Genomic DNA, 16097 nt, shown 5'->3' with positions numbered 1-16097 from the left:
TCCACAAGAGATAGATGTGGCAGTCTGCTTCCATAAAGATTTACAGCCTTGAAAACCCTATGGAGCAGTTCTACTCTGTCCTATAGGGTCACAGTGAATCAGAATCAACTTGATGGTAATGGGTTTAGTCTTTAGTTTTGGTTAGTACAAGAAAACGCTGGATGCCTTTTCAATGATTTAAAAGCTACACATGCAGCAAGTGAAGGTGATTGTGATGAAGAATTTGTTGCGAGTAGGGGATGGTTCAATCTTTCAAAGTAAGGGCAACTTTACATAACATTAAAGGGCAAATATTAGTTGTCTGTAAGTTGGATGTTCATAACCCGGGGACTTACTGTACAGCATTAGTGCTATGCTGAGGGAGTACTAACTGCTATAAGAATACACAGAAGGAGCACGTGTCTGGAACTTGTGTTATCTGTAAAGGCTTCCCAAAGAAAATAGAATGGATGAATAGGGGATACAAAAACGTAAGGAAAGAGAAAGGGACATGTTTGAGGCAGCATTTGTGAAGGCACAAGAAGTTAAAGCACAGCACTTCGAAGAAATGGAAAGAAATTTAGTACACCTGGAACAAAGATGGCAGGTAAAGGAAGAATCAAGAAATTAAGGTAAGGTTATAAAGAAATTCATTTTTTAAAGTTATTGGATTTTTGCTTAAGGGGAATGGAAAGATATTAAGCAAAATACAGCAGTAACAATGTAGTAACATAAGTAAATTTGCTTTTTTTTGTTCTTGGTAAAGATCACTCCTGGTTTACAGAGAAGGGATTATAGGTAAGAAAGCAAGTTAATTAGGAGTTGGCCCCAGGCAAAGGATAATAGTACCTTGGATTACAGTAGTGGCAGTGGGAAACGAGGAAAAACTGATAGATTTTAGAATGATTTAAGAGGTAGAATAAATGAGATACAGTGACTGATGGGATGTGAGGCATGAATAAGAAAATGGAGGTGTTCAAGACTCTGATTTGAGCATCTGGGTGGGGTGATGAGGCCAAATAAACACTAGGATATGTAAGTTTAAAGCTCACTGAGAAGTAGGAGGAAAAGCAGGTTATTATATCACTGAAGCCAATTAAAATGTTTCAAGAAGAGGATGGAGTGTTCAAGTGTCAGACTGCTTGAAAATAAAGTTTGTCAGGTAACTGTACATTTTATAAACATTAAAATAGTATAGGAAGTATAATTTTGTGGCATAATTTGGTATCAATATCCAGGAGTGATGAGTGAGTTAAATAATCGTGGATAAATGACTTCGGCCATTTAATATATTCTAAATGGGATGAAAATTGAAAACAAAGAAGGAAAAGCAGGAAGTAAGCAGTGAGGGACAGACAAAAGAGGAGAGGAGAGGGGTGGAAGCTGCCTGTTGCTTCTCTAGATACTCAATTTTTGGAAAACATGTCATCCCAGAAAAGGAAGATAATATTCTAGCCTCTATGCCAGGGATGGCAATTTAATCAGAACCTTCTCAGCACTGCATTGAAGCAAACACCTTCAACTGACTGGTGGTGGGCCGTAGAATTTAAAACCTATATACTTCCTACTCTTGGCAAAATCCCAGAAATAACAGGGTATTCTCCAAAGTCTAATGATTTCTATAAACATTCTAAAAACTTGAATCCCAATGGGGCATTCTCCAGTTAGGTTCTGTTTTACCATGGTCCTCCTTGCTTCAGCAAATGCCTTCTTTTCTTCTTCGATTCTTCTTCTGGCTTCTTCTTCTGCTTTCCTTTTTTCATCTTCTCTCCTCTGCCTTTCTATTTCTTCAAAACTGAGTTTAAGTTTACCAGGGCGGTACTCTTTAAAAAATTTTTCTGCGTCTTGGTTTTCCTCCTCTTCATTTACCTAAACAAACAAACTATTAAATACTAAGAATGGAGAATCATCAAAGACAGGAATAAATTATAAATCAAAGGCACAGAATTATTCACCTCATACAGGAGTGTTTTTATGCCCTTAATATGATTGACCAAAATCTTCTTCCTTTTAAGGTCTTATATGATAAAGTGTTCAAATTTGGAGAAATTCCAAATAAAGATGTACTCAAGTTAAATAAAACTTCTCCAGCAAGTAAAAATTTTAAAATAGATAAGATGGAGGATTAAAAAATAATTAAGTCATTTAAGAGTTCCCTTAAATATTAACTCTCCCAGAATAAATATAAAGCATTATATATGTAATTTAAATTGAGGTTTAGGTATACCTACCAAGAGTCTCTTTGGTAGTAAAATAAAGTTTTCATTTTCTAATTTTCATACAATTTTTACTATGTACTATGGTGCTTTTCCATACATTAATCAGATAAAAGATTATTATCTGGAACTACTTTATATAAAATTCAAATTTTATAACTTTATTAATTAAAATTTTAATATTAAATTAACTAAAATATGTGATTGTATTAATTAATGATATTTCTGTTTCTTTTCATTAAATTGAACCATCAGTGATACCTAAAATGTGTAGGTACTGTACAAGTATAATTATCCAAAAGTAGTAACATTTTCAAGCAAATGAATAGAAAATTAAAATTTTGGAGATATAATTCTTAGAACATCAGTAATCACAACTGATCAAGAAAGTTCTGGTATCTTAAAATTATAGACATTCAATTTTAAAATTCTTTTAATGAGATTGGAATCAGTGTTTTATTGTTTGATTTTATTTTGTATCAATAAATCTATTAATATCATAATAACAACCATATTTAAAGCACTTAGTGTATGCCAGGCACTATTTTAAGTGCTTTGTAAGTATTAACTCTTTTAATCTTTGTAATGACCTAAAAAGTAGGCACTATTATTTTCACCATTTTACAGACGAGAATTAAGACAGAGCTAAATAACTTTCCCAGTTAATAAATGGTATACCCGTTGCTGTCGAGTCAATTCCGACTCATAGCAACCCTGTAGGACAGAGTAGAACTGCCCCATAGGGTTTCCAAGGAGCAGCTGATGGATTCGAACTGCTGACCTTTTGTTTAGCAGCCAAGCTCTTAACCACTGCGCCACCAGGGCTCCGAGAAATAAATGGTAGATCCAATAATTATCTGAACCCAAGAAGTCTGGCTTGAAAATCCACGGTCTTAACCACTACGCTATATACACATATATATACACATACATAACTTTATATGGCAAACTGCATATTTCATAGTGAACTATTATTTTAATATGTTCAAACATTTGGAAAACTGGACTGAAACACTAAATGTACACTTATTATTAGACTTGAAAGTGTGCTACACTCATGCAACTATATACATTGCAGGCTGAACTAACAGATGAAGAGAAACCAGGTTCAATGAGTAATGATTTTGCATATTTATAACAATTTATAGGAGGCCTGGTGGTGCAGTGGTTAAGAGCTCAGCTGCTAACCATAAGGTCAGCAATTTGAACCCAAGAGCTGCTCCTTGGAAACCCTATGGGGCAGTTCTACTTTGTCCTATATGGTTGCTATGAGTTGGAATCGACTCGACAGCAACAGGTTTTTTATAACAATTTATAAGACTAAAAATCAATTTTTAAGCATATTGGGTAAAATGCTCCAAAAAGGAAACCAGAAAACAATATAGATACATTCTATATATGGAATATGAATACAGTTTTGAAATCAGGCCCTTTTATACAGAAAGTCTCAAATTTATAGGAATGAATTTAGATTCATTCTAATGAATGTAGATAAACCAGCTACCTTCCATAATATTAAATGTAAGGTTTAAAAAATGTCTTTACTAGACCAGATTTACTGGCCTAAAGGAGACTGGAGAAACCCCGAGAGTATGGCTCCCAGACACCCTTTTAGCTCAGTGCTGAAGTCATTTCTGAGGTTCACCATTCAGCTGGGGAGTGGACAGCCCCATAAAACCAAATGGGACTAATGAGGCACAGCAGTCCAGAGACAAGGGCCAGAAGGCAGAAGGGGACAGGAAAGCTGGTGATAGGGAACCCTGGGTTGAGTAAGGATAGTGTTGATGTGTTGTGAGGTTGTTAACCATTGTCATAGGGCAACATGTGTACTAACTGTTAAATGAGAAACTATTTTGTTCTGTAAGCCTTCGTCTAAAGTGAGAATAGCAGCACAATTGGAAAAGTGTAGTCAATGTCACTGAACTGTGCATGTAGACATTTTTGAAATGGTGTCTCTTTGGCTATGTATATTTTCTCCAAAAAAAAAAAGGTCAAGAAAGGAGAGGGTTGACATGTCGTGGGGTTGTTAACCAATGTCATAAAACAATATGTGTACTACTGTTTCATGAGAAACTATTTGTTCTGTAAGCCTTCACCTGAAGTACAATAAAAAAAAAAAAATGTCTTTACTGAGAACCTACAGACAGGGAAAAAATTTTTGCCTATGACAAATCCTACAAATGTCAAATCTCTAAAATCTGTAGGAAAATCCAACACCTCTACAACAAAAAGACAATCCAATTAAAACATGGGCAAAGGATATGAACAAACACTTCAACAAAGAAGACATGCAGGTAGCTAACATACACATGAGGAAATGCACACCAAAACTACAATGAGATACCATCTCAACCCAACATTACTGGCACAAATCAAAAAAACAGAAAATAACAAATGTTGGAGAGGCTGCGGGGAGATTGGAACTCTTACACACTGCTAGTGGCAATGCAAAATGGTACAACCATTTTGGAAAACAATATGGCGCTTCCTTAAAAAGCTAGAAATAGAGCTTCTGGTTAACATGGCGCTATAGACAAAAGCACCACACCATCCCACCACAGCAAAGATCTGAAAAACTAAAACAGAGAAAAACATCAGTCTTGAAACCTTAAGCATCAAATGAAGAGATAAAGAACTCAGCCAAGCACTGAACGGAATAAGAAACTGAAGAAGAGAGAGCGAGGAAACGTACATGCAGAGGTCCCCATGAGCTAACGCAGCACAGATCCGCCATCTTGGACTCCTATCAAAGATCGGCAAACGGGGTACGAGAAAGCAGCATCATGGAGCTTCCAGTAGGAGATAGAACAACTGGTAACCAGTGATACACGCTTCCCCACCCCCTACCCTTCTTCACCCCTACTCGGCCTCCTCTACTTCCTGTGGCCACAGTCTCTTGGCTGGGAAGCACTGGCTTCACCCTGATGCGGCTTGGATTCCACCCGCCTGCACTGGCCGGCTCCCTGAGTGCCATTTGTTGGTTGCTAGTGTTGCTTTTTTCTGCTTCTTTTGATTCCTTCCTCACCTCTCACCACCTCCCCCTCCTTTCTCTCAAATACCTGGCTCTGTGCACCATCTTTACTTCTTCCTGAAAGGCTACGAAACACTGCTTGACTATGAAACTGCTTCCTGGCCCGTGCCACCACACTGGTGGGATCCCCAGGGCTTTTTTTGTTTGTTCTGATTTGCTCTGTTTTGATTTGTTTGTTTGTTTTATTTTTCTTTTCTCAGCTTGGGAGCCCCTTCTAGCCGGGCAGTATTGCAAGGCTTGGAAGCTACTCCCTTACTCTGTGCAGACACACAGTGGAATCCCTGGAGGCATTTCTTTTTTCTTGTTTGTTTTTGTTTGTTTCTTTGTTTTTTTTCCTTCTCTTTTTCCCTTTCTGTCTTTCTTCATTTTTCAGTTTCTTGTCTCTCTGTACTTACCTTCTCTTCCTGTATCCTGAATACCTGATGCTGTGTGACACCTCTACCCCTTCTAGCCAGGCTGCACTTCACGGCCTGGGAGCAACTTCCCCAGTCCTCGCAGCTACACCAGTGGGATCCTTGGGTGCTTTTTTTTTTTCTTTAATTTATTCATTTTTTTTCCTTTTACCCTTTTTATTTTCATTTTTCTCCATTTCTCAGTCTCTCATCTCTCCACTCCAACAGCAAGCTCCCTTAGCACTGTTTTTTGTTTCTTTGTTTGTATATTTTTGGCTCCTGTTCCTCTCTGCTCTCTCTCCTCTTTCCCAAACCCATCTTACCTCCACACATCACAATCTCCCCCCTCCTTCCTGCCTACCTACATACACTATGTGCTGAACATCACGCCCCCAAGCATCAAAGGCACAGCCTACCAGAACCTGCCCTGCACTGATTCCCAGCCCGCCCTGTCAGCCCTAGTAAGTGCTACAAACAACCCATCCCACCAACTCCCTTTCAGCTGGACCCGTCCTGCTGTACCACACCTGAGTGACTGAACCTGCCCACTGGGAAAGCAGGCAAAAAGTATCGTGCCTAAGATGAGCAAACAACAAAGAACCCACAGCCTGCCTGCTCAGACAACCAAATAAAACAAAAAAGAAGGATGAAACAAACAAATCTACAATCAATCAACAAGGAAAATAACTACTGAATGTCCTGAAGACAGCAGACAATATCAAAACATTTACAAAAACAGGACAGGATGGTGCCAGTAGACGTCCAAAATAAAACACCAGATGACTTTCCAGTAGAAGAAAAGGCACTAGAACTACCTGATAGGGAATTCAAATCTCTAACATTCAGAGCTATCCAAGAGTTGAAGCAGAAAGCAGACAAAAATGAGTAAAAAATAGACAAATTCATGGAAAACACAGACCAAAAAAATGGAAGAATTCAAGAAAATAATACAGGAACACAGTGCTAAAATAAATTCACAACTAGAAATCATACAAAAACAACAATTAGAAATCCAAAAGATAAACAAGATTTCAGAAATGGACAATGTCATAGAAGGGCTTAGGAGCAGGCTTGAAACAATAGAAGACAGGTTCAGCAAAATTGAAGACAAATACTTGGATACAACTCTGTTTGAAGAAAAATCAGAAAAAAGAACGAAGAACAATGAAGAAACACTGAGAATTATGTGGGATACAATCAAAAGCAAAATTTTCAAGTGATCAGAGTTCCAGAACAGGGAGAGAAAACAGAAAACACAGAGAGGATCATTGAAGAATTACTGACAGAAAACTTCCCCAATATCATGAAAGATGAAAAGTTGACCATCCAAAGCTCAACGAACCCCATATAGGATAGATCCCAAAAGAAAATCACCAAGGCATATCATAATCACACTCGCTAAAACCAAAGACAAACAAAGAATCCTGAGAGCAGCTCGAGGAAAACAAAAAGTCACATACAGAGGAGAAACAATAAGACTAAGCTCGGATTATTCCGCAGAAACCATGCAGGCAAGAAGGCAATGGGATGACATATATAAAACCTTGAAAGAAAAAAATTACCAGCCAAGAATAATATATCTTGCAATACTCTCTTTCAAATATGATGGTGAAATTAGGACATTTCCAGATAAACAGAAATTAAGGGACTATGTAAAAACCAATCCAAACTTACAAGAATTATTAAAGGGAGTCCTTCGATCTGAGAAAAACAACATCAGATCACAGGCTGAATCTAGGATGCAGGATCATACCAGCCAGATACCAACCTAGCAAATGAACTCTCAAAGACTATCCAAAACCAAAAGAATTACAACAGGGAACTTGAGAAGTTAATCTGTAAATGACAACAACATCAGAACAATAAAAGAGGGAATAAACAGTGTAGGTATAGAACCTTCTAATGGAGAGGAAGGCAAGGCGATACCAAGTAATAATAGACTGCTTCAAACCTAGGAAGATAAGGGTAAATTTCAAGGTAACCACAAAGAAAGTTAACTAACATACTCATCTAAATAAAGAAGAAAAATATAAAGTCTTAGTAAAAACAAAAGCTACAAAAACAAAAGAAATGAAAAAAAATCCACAAACTAAAGGAATTCAGCACAGGAGAGTAAGAGGAACAAAGAAAACATCAGTACCACCAAAAAAAAGCACTAAAAAATGACAGCAATAAACTCATACCTATCAATAAGTATACTGAACATAAATGGCCTAAATGCACCCATAAGGAGATGGAGAGTGACAGAATGGATTAAAAAAACAGGATCCATCAATATGTTGTCTACAAGAGACACACCTTAGAAACAAAGAAGTAAATTTATTAAAAATCAAAGGATGGAAAAAAATATATCAAGCAAACAGCTACCAAAAAAAGCAGGAGTGGCCATACTAATCTCAGATAAAATAGACTTTAAAACAAAATCCACCATAAAAAACAAAGAAGGACACTATACAATGATTAAGGGGATGATCCATCATGAAGCCATAACCATGATAAACATGTACGCACCCAATGACAGGGCTCCAAAACACATAAACTCTCACAGCACTGAAAAGAGAAATTGACAGTTCCACAATAATAGGAGGAGACTTCAACACACCACTCTCAGTAAAGGACAGAACAACTAGAAAGAAACTCAACAAAGATACAGAAGACCTAAAGGGCACAATCCGCCAACTTGACCTCACAGACATATATAGAACACTACACCCAACAGCTGCAAAGTACACATTCTTTTCCAATGCACATGGAATGTTCTCCAGAATAGACCACATCTTAGGCCACAGAGCAATCCTCAACAAGATCCAAAACACTGAGATAATACAAAGTATCGTCTCTGACCACAACACCATCAAAGTAGAAATTAACAACAGGAAGAGCAAGGAAAAAAAGTCAAATACATGGAAACTGAATAACACCCTGCTTACAAACCACTGTGTAATAGAAGAAATCAGAGATGGATTCAGAAAATTCCTAGAATCAAACGAGAATGAAAATACATCACACCAAAACCTTTGGGACACAGCAAAGGCAGTCCTCAGAGGACAATTTATAGCAATAGAAATACCATATAATCCAGCAATCCCACTCCTAGGAATACATCCTAGAGAAATAAGACCTGTCACATGAACAGACATATGCACACACATATTCATTGCAGCGTTGTTCATAATAGCAAAAAGATGGAAACAACCGAGATGCCCATCAACAGGTGAATGGATAAACAAACTATGGTACATACAATGGAATATTATGCAACAATAAAGAACAATGATGAATGTGTGAAGCATCTCATAACATGGATGAAACTGGACGACATTATGCTGAGTGAAATAAGTCCATCACAAAAGGACAAATATTGTATGAGACCTTTACTGTAAAAACCTATGAAAAAGTTTACACACAAAAGGAAACAATCTTTGTTAGTTACAAGAGATGGGAGGGGTGGGAGGGGGAAATACTAAATAGACAGACAATAGATAAGTGGTAACTTTGGTGAAGGGTAAGACAGTACATAATACTGAAGAAGCCAGAACAACTTGTACAAGGAAAGGTTATGGAAGTTCCATAGACACATCCAAACTCCCTGAGGGACTGAATTGCTGGGTGGAGGGCTGCTGGGGACCATGGTCTTGGGGAACATCTAGCTCAATTGGCATAACACAGTTTATAAAGAAAATGTTCTACATTCTACCTTGGTGAGTAGCATCTGGGGTCTTAAAAGCCTGTGAGCAGCCATCTAAGATACAACACTGGTCTCACCCCTTCGGGAGCAAGGGAGAATGAAAAAAACCAAAGATACAAGGGAAAGATTACTCTGAAGGACTAATGGACCACAACTACCACAGCCTCCACCAAACTAAGTGTAGCACAACTAGATGATGCCCAACTACAACCACCGACTGCTCTGACAGGGATCATAACAGAGGGTCCCGGACAGAGCTGGAGAAAAATGTAGAACAAAATTCTAACTCACAAAAAATGACCAGACTTACTGGTCTGACAGAGACTGGAGAAGCCCCGAGAGTATGGGCCCCGGACACCCTTTTAACTCAGTAATGAAGTCACTCCTGAGGTTCACCCTTCAGCCAAAGATTAGACAAGCCCATAAAACAAAACGAGACTAAATGGGCACACCAGCCTAGGGGTAATGATGAGAAGGCAGGAGGGTACAGGAAAGCTGATAATGGGGAACCCAAGGTGGAGAAGGGGAGACTGTTGACATCTTGTGGGGTTGGCAGCCTATGTCACAAAACAATATGTGTATTAATTGTTTCATGAGAAACTAATTTGCTCTGTAAACCTTCATCTATAGCACAATAATTTAAAAAAAAAAAAAAAAGTTTTTACCATTTGCCGCCTTGCTTCTTCAAAAGCCCGCTTCTCTTCTTCTAAACGTTGTCTTGCTTCCTCTTCAGCTTGCCTCTTTCGGTTTTCTTGTCTTTGTCTTTCCAGTTCTTCAAAAGTTAGTTTCAATTTTCCAGGAGAAAATGATTCCTTTTTTGCCTCACGTTCTATTTCATCATCCTAAGAAAACATAAAAACCCATCTGTTAATGATAAGGGGGAATGCTTCTAACTAACTTAACTGAACTGATTAGATTTGTTCCTTAAAAAAATTTACCATGACCAATGAAAGACACTTTGCTTCCTTCAGAGATCGTCGTTGTTCTTCATATCTTATTCTTTTATCTTCTTCATACTTAAGTCTTTCTTTTTCTTCTCGTTCTTTTTCTAGATCCTCAAAATTCTTTTGTATTTTTCCAGATATTTTGTGTGACTTGACAGGTACCACTGTCACAAGTAGTGAATCATCTCCTTCCTATTTTATAAGATAGATAATTAGTGTATTTCTTCTTAACCAAAATTTAGGTTTCACAGGACTTTTCCTCCATCATTGATGAATGTCATTATATTGCAATCAATTATTATGAAAAACAAAAATTTACTTTTTTATAGATTATTATTAAATATTCCTTTAAATATTACATTATGAGTAAATCTTACTGAAATCTATTGCTGACATACTTCAAGGAGCATCCTATTTCCTAGAAGATAGTGTTAATACAACTGTTGAGGTAGCAAAACTGCAGTGACAGTGCCTGAATTTAGTTATCTGTACACTAATCAATCCTACAAATGTAACGTGCACCTGAGAGTATTTTAATTTCTAAATCAATTTGATGGTGGATGGATTCAGTTAATTAAAGCAAACAAACAAAAAGCTTCTCTTCATTTTTCTGCCCATGCAAGCTTTTAAGTACTTAATATAATTAATATTCACTGAGAAAAAAATACAGTGTTTCTGAATGATGATTTATATTACAGGTGAAAATCTTTGGTGTTTGACCCTATTAAAATTTTTTAAACATTTGTTGTTTTTTAAAATTCATTTTCATTAGTTCTATTAAATATTGTAGCATCTGAATTTTTTTCAAAATAAAGTGAAGAACTATATGCCCCTAAAATGAAACTGCTTCCAATTTATGTGGCTGTAATTTTAGGCACACCATCAAATTGTTTGAATGATTTTAATTGTCTCTGTTAGATAAAAGGAATGACTAAAATTTTTGTGGTTGTTGAACATTCCTTCATGGTAGTAGATACTGCTCACAGATACTAGTAGGTGGTAACCAAAACACAAACTGTCAGGAACTCTGAGGAAAGAAGATAAATGATGAAAAGAAAACTGAATTTTTAAAATGTTAGTTTTCAACAATCTCAACTGTTAGTAACAGCTCAAGAAATAGATAGTCTTGTCAGAGTATCTCAAACTGAGACTAATGAGGCTTGTCTTTCTAGTCTAACCATGAAAACAAAAGCATACTTTACTTTAAAAACACTTAAACTATAGTGTTTGAAAGTGTAAAAGTATGATCTTGCTTTGCAAAACATTTCTTTTTTTGTCGTTATTGCTATATTTATAATAAAAAGAGTAAAACTCTTTCAATTTTTTTTTAAATTGAAAGATAATTTGTGAATCAGATAATTTTAGGTGAATGTTTCATTAAAGGAAATGTCTGTTTACCTCTGATGCTGATTCAGTTCCCGTATTGTTTATGTCCTCAATCTATTGAATGAGAATTTCATATCATTACATTACATTGGTTTTTGCTGTTAAACATATAACTGAAAAGTAATTTAGTTGTGACTTACAGTAATTTTTCAAATTTATAATTTTTGAAATATTTTTGTTGCTCCAAATTACCTATTTCCTTTTAAATGAAGAGTAAACCTTAAATTCATTTTTGTATTTTGATATCATATCAATATCCAAGGAACATAGTAAGAAAAAATTAAAATAAAGCCTACCTTTGTAATTCTAGAAACTGAATAATGGACCAAACTCTTATAACCTGACTGTGAGCTTACAAGCAGCAATTATTAATCAGCAATTTCACTTGAAATACACTGAAACATTTCCCCATTCTCTGCCTCTGCCCCAGTGAAGGAAAGCCTATCATTAATAATCAAATAATTGTCGTGATTATATTTTACAGTATAAGTATATGGCAAAAATATAACTGATACAATAACAAAGTGGGCCGAAAGGTGTAGACTTTCACATGGGAAGTTTAGAAAGGAAAATAATTCTGGTAGTAATAATGTTTGTTCTATATTTCAACCAGATTTAAGTTGAAAGGCCCTCATTCAAAAGGAGAGAGTTAAATTTGGCGATTACTCACAAGAAATGTCATTTAAGTTAAATAGAGGAGCAGGCTAATGTACTTAACAAACTGAAAAATGAGAGAAGATAATAAGTGATTTAAATAAGTCGATGTTGTTTTGAGATCTCAGGGAAAGGAAACACAAGCAATGGAAAGGGTTATAAAATAAAAATTCAGAATGTTTACTGTTTTAAATTTATTTTTACAGCCAATGAAAGAGTCTGGAAGTAGTTTGTTCCTCAGCGGTCTAAGGGAATTTCGTTATACCATGGGCTCATACTAGATACTGAGCTGGCTAAGCCCCAGCTCTCTCATCATCCTACTTTTTTCTTCTATGTTTTCTGTCAAGGAAGAAATTATACATCTTATTATAATACACACTGTCTTGAAAAATAAATTATTCTGAAGGCAGATATTGATAATGTACAGAAGAGAAATTCTAAATTTCTTGACACCAAATTCTTTTCTTGCTGCTATAAACTTCCCAAGTCTTTATTACCTCTATGGTAAGATGATAAACTATATTTGGAGTTAGTGGGGGTTTTGTTTGTTTATTTTGCTTTCTTCTTTGCTCATTTTAAACCACTGCCAAAACAAGAAAGGAGAAGAATAATTTTTTTTTCTATTGATTTCAATAAACAAGGGAAAAGGTTAATTTGTGTAAGAGGTCAAGGGTAGCAGTATATTCACAGAGAACTGAACTATTCAGAAGTTCAGTTATAGTGTGGGCTTTCAGAAGCAATCACTGAAGAGCTGCTTCCCAACTATTTCTTTCGCTTTATGAAAAACAAAAAGAAAACATCTTTCATTACTTCCCAAACCAACCTCCTTTTCTTCCCTTTCTTTTCAACATCTCCCTCTCCCATCAATAACTTCATCTCTTTTTCTAATTTGATGGATTTTAATCTTGCCCATCAGGGTATCCTCAAAGATAACTAAATAATACCAAATCAAGATTCTCCCCCATATATCATTGTAACCTGACCCTACGAACACCAGTAAATTTCCATTAGTCCTTAAACTAGCCCAAGCCAGATTTGGCCCGCCCCACATGCTCAGAAGGACCAGCTGTGACCACTAATTGACCTCAAAAGAGGACGCAGCAATAGGTAGAAAGAATCAGAAGGAAACTCATCACCCGGACTGTATTCCGAAGGGAGAGGTCCGACAAGAACCACGTCACCTCCTGTTTCCTGGCCGCCTTCTAGAATTTTCCCACCCCAGTATGCCTGCACGGCCACCATCTTGCTGCCCAAATTACATATAAGCCCTGCTTCCCCCTGGTAGTTTTGGGAGCTGGATCTGAGGACCTTCTCCCGGCTCCTTGCTGTGCGCATTGCAATAAAGTTACTTTATCTTCCTCAAAGACTGGTGTCCAGATTATTGGCAAGTGTGAGCTTGCCGGACAGAGCTCACTTTCCCCGGTTCAGTAACACCATTGGTCTTTGATTCTAACATCTAGTATATGAAATATACCTATTTTTAATTAATTATAAGATCCTAGAATCTCAGAAATGCTAATTATCTTAGAGGTCACTCCAAGACTCTCCTTGACGATCTATGCCATATTTTATTCCTTATATTCAAAGATACACTATTAGATTTGAATGAAAAATGTACTCAATTAGGTTTTAAAATTACACTTTTAATATTTTCAAGATGAAATTATTATTAATAGTTTGTTTTGCTCTACCCACATATTTAATTAGTCGAATATTTCCTTAACTGGAATTTTATGGCACCCTGCCATGTAGCAAGTATCTAGGGTTACTAAAAAGTAGTTCTCAAACTTTTTTCATGATCTTATTTTGCTTCTGTCTCTCTCTGATTATCCTATATCTTCATCATATTCAAACTCACCTCTTCAAAACAGTTTTTCTTTGAGAAACCACTGCCTACATATTCAGCTCTTGGAGTTGTAGTGCTTCTAAAAGTCTAGAGGGTAATCAGTGCTGAAAAAGGATGCAAGACTTAAAAGAAGTGGACTAACCCCATGAACATACTCACTACTTGCCGCCAAACACCAGGCTGTTTATAATTTATTCCCTTGTAAAATTTCATTGTAAAAGAAATACACGTTTGATGACTAGAAGTGGCAGCAGTAAAGTATATGCCATCCTTTCTTCAGATAAGGAGGTACAAACTAATAAAATACAGGAAGTTTCTATTCTTTTCTACCATTCACCTGGCATATGTCATCATTTGCCACTATACAAATAGTTATTTGCAAAGTCAGGGTAAATAAACTTCTTTTGCATGCAAGTATGGCATATGCTTTGATTTTATTGTCACTTTTCTTTTTTAGAAACATGGTGGAAACTAAAGGGAGCATAGCAAATAGATTTAAGGTGCTTCAAAAGTAGGCAAAAAGCCAAGCACAATCTCCCAATAAAAAAATGTTTTTAAAGAGGCAGTATATTGTGAAGACCATGCTATGATATTTGTTAAAACATTGCTGAGAAAAGGAGGAGAAATCTTAAATGGTTTGATGATTTACTTGATCCATATGAAATACTGTTTGGGTGAAATATTAAGTATTTATAGTACATTGATTTGTACCAGGCACTGTTCTAGATGCTTTGAATTTATTATCTCATATAATCTTACTAACAACTCGAGGAGATAAATACCATTATTATCTCACTGAGCTAAATACATTGATCATCTCTTTTGATCTTACAATGTAGACCACATTGTAATACATAAACAATATGTCATCTTTTCAACTCTACCACTACAGATAATTTAAATGTAAAACAAATATCAATATAGTAAAGAAACTTTCATGAACTTACCAGTATTTTGTTTCCTAAAATATAATCATGACTATTAGAAATTCAAGTTTCTATATCATTATGATCATTAATCCTTCTGAGAGATTATTTTTTTCCGGCAGTTAGATCAAAGTCTTGAGTATTTTTAAAATACTTATCAGTCTCTCAGTTCTCATGCTCTGAGCTAAAGTGTATGGAAATTTTAAGTTTGTTCATAGGAGATATAAAAACACAGTATTAATACTTTTCTCCTTCCTCATTTATCCTCTGATCCTAAGTGGCTGTAGGTACCAGTAATGACTGTATGAAGGAAAAGAGCTGCCACATTTCTCCAACTACTGTCCCCAACTTAAAAAAAGAAAAAAGTTAACAAGGTAGCTAAGAATACCATTATTAAATACAATGTGATGTAATTCATGTCAAATTATTGAGTAGGAAGATGCCTTATGTCTTAGTGTTTGATAACCAACAAGTATTTACTGACTGCTATTAAAAGACTAGCATTTTGTTAGGTGCTTGTGGATACTTTAAGGAATGTCGACTGTGTAAGGAATGTGGGCAAGATGATTGATTGGCTGGTAAGTAACAAAAGTCATCTCAATATTCAATCTTAAAATAGGTAATTCTTCCCTTATCCTTCCAGTATTTGATATTAAATATTTGTGGTTAAGATCTTGTGTTCACTCCCAGCAAAAAAAAAGCCCTGGCCTGGAAGGCTTCACTGGAGAATTCTGCCAAACGTTCAGAGAAGAGTTAACACCACTACTACTAAAGGTATTTCAGAGCATAGAAAAGGATAGAATACTCCCAAACTCATTCTATGAAGCCTGCATAACCCTGATACCAAAACCAAGTAAAGACACCACAAAAAAAGAAAATTACAGCCCAATATCCCTCATGAACATTGATGCAAAAATCCTCAACAAAATTCTAGCCAACAGAATTCAGCAACATACATATCAAAAAAATAATTCACCATGATCAAGTGGGATTTATACCAGTATGCAGGGATGGTTCAACATTAGAAAAACAATC

At 36.0% G+C, this 16097-nt stretch overlaps 1 protein-coding gene across 1 annotated transcript in view; it reads right to left on the bottom strand.

The window, feature by feature from the left end:
- The window catches only part of NEXN (nexilin F-actin binding protein), a 33880-nt gene that overhangs the window by 12232 nt on the left and 5551 nt on the right, over window positions 1-16097 (bottom strand). Inside the window, exons 4-7 of the mRNA XM_023731354.1 lie at window positions 11649-11690; window positions 10245-10442; window positions 9972-10148; window positions 1660-1848 (exon numbers count right to left, since the gene is read on the bottom strand). Of these exons, the coding sequence (XP_023587122.1) occupies window positions 1660-1848; window positions 9972-10148; window positions 10245-10442; window positions 11649-11690 (606 nt within the window). The remainder of the gene's footprint in view (window positions 1-1659; window positions 1849-9971; window positions 10149-10244; window positions 10443-11648; window positions 11691-16097) is intronic.

This window comes from Trichechus manatus, unplaced genomic scaffold, assembly GCF_000243295.1.
Source record: "Trichechus manatus latirostris isolate Lorelei unplaced genomic scaffold, TriManLat1.0 scaffold00003, whole genome shotgun sequence".
Lineage (NCBI taxonomy): Eukaryota > Metazoa > Chordata > Mammalia > Sirenia > Trichechidae > Trichechus > Trichechus manatus.
This window is presented reverse-complemented; position numbering and strand designations above follow the sequence as displayed.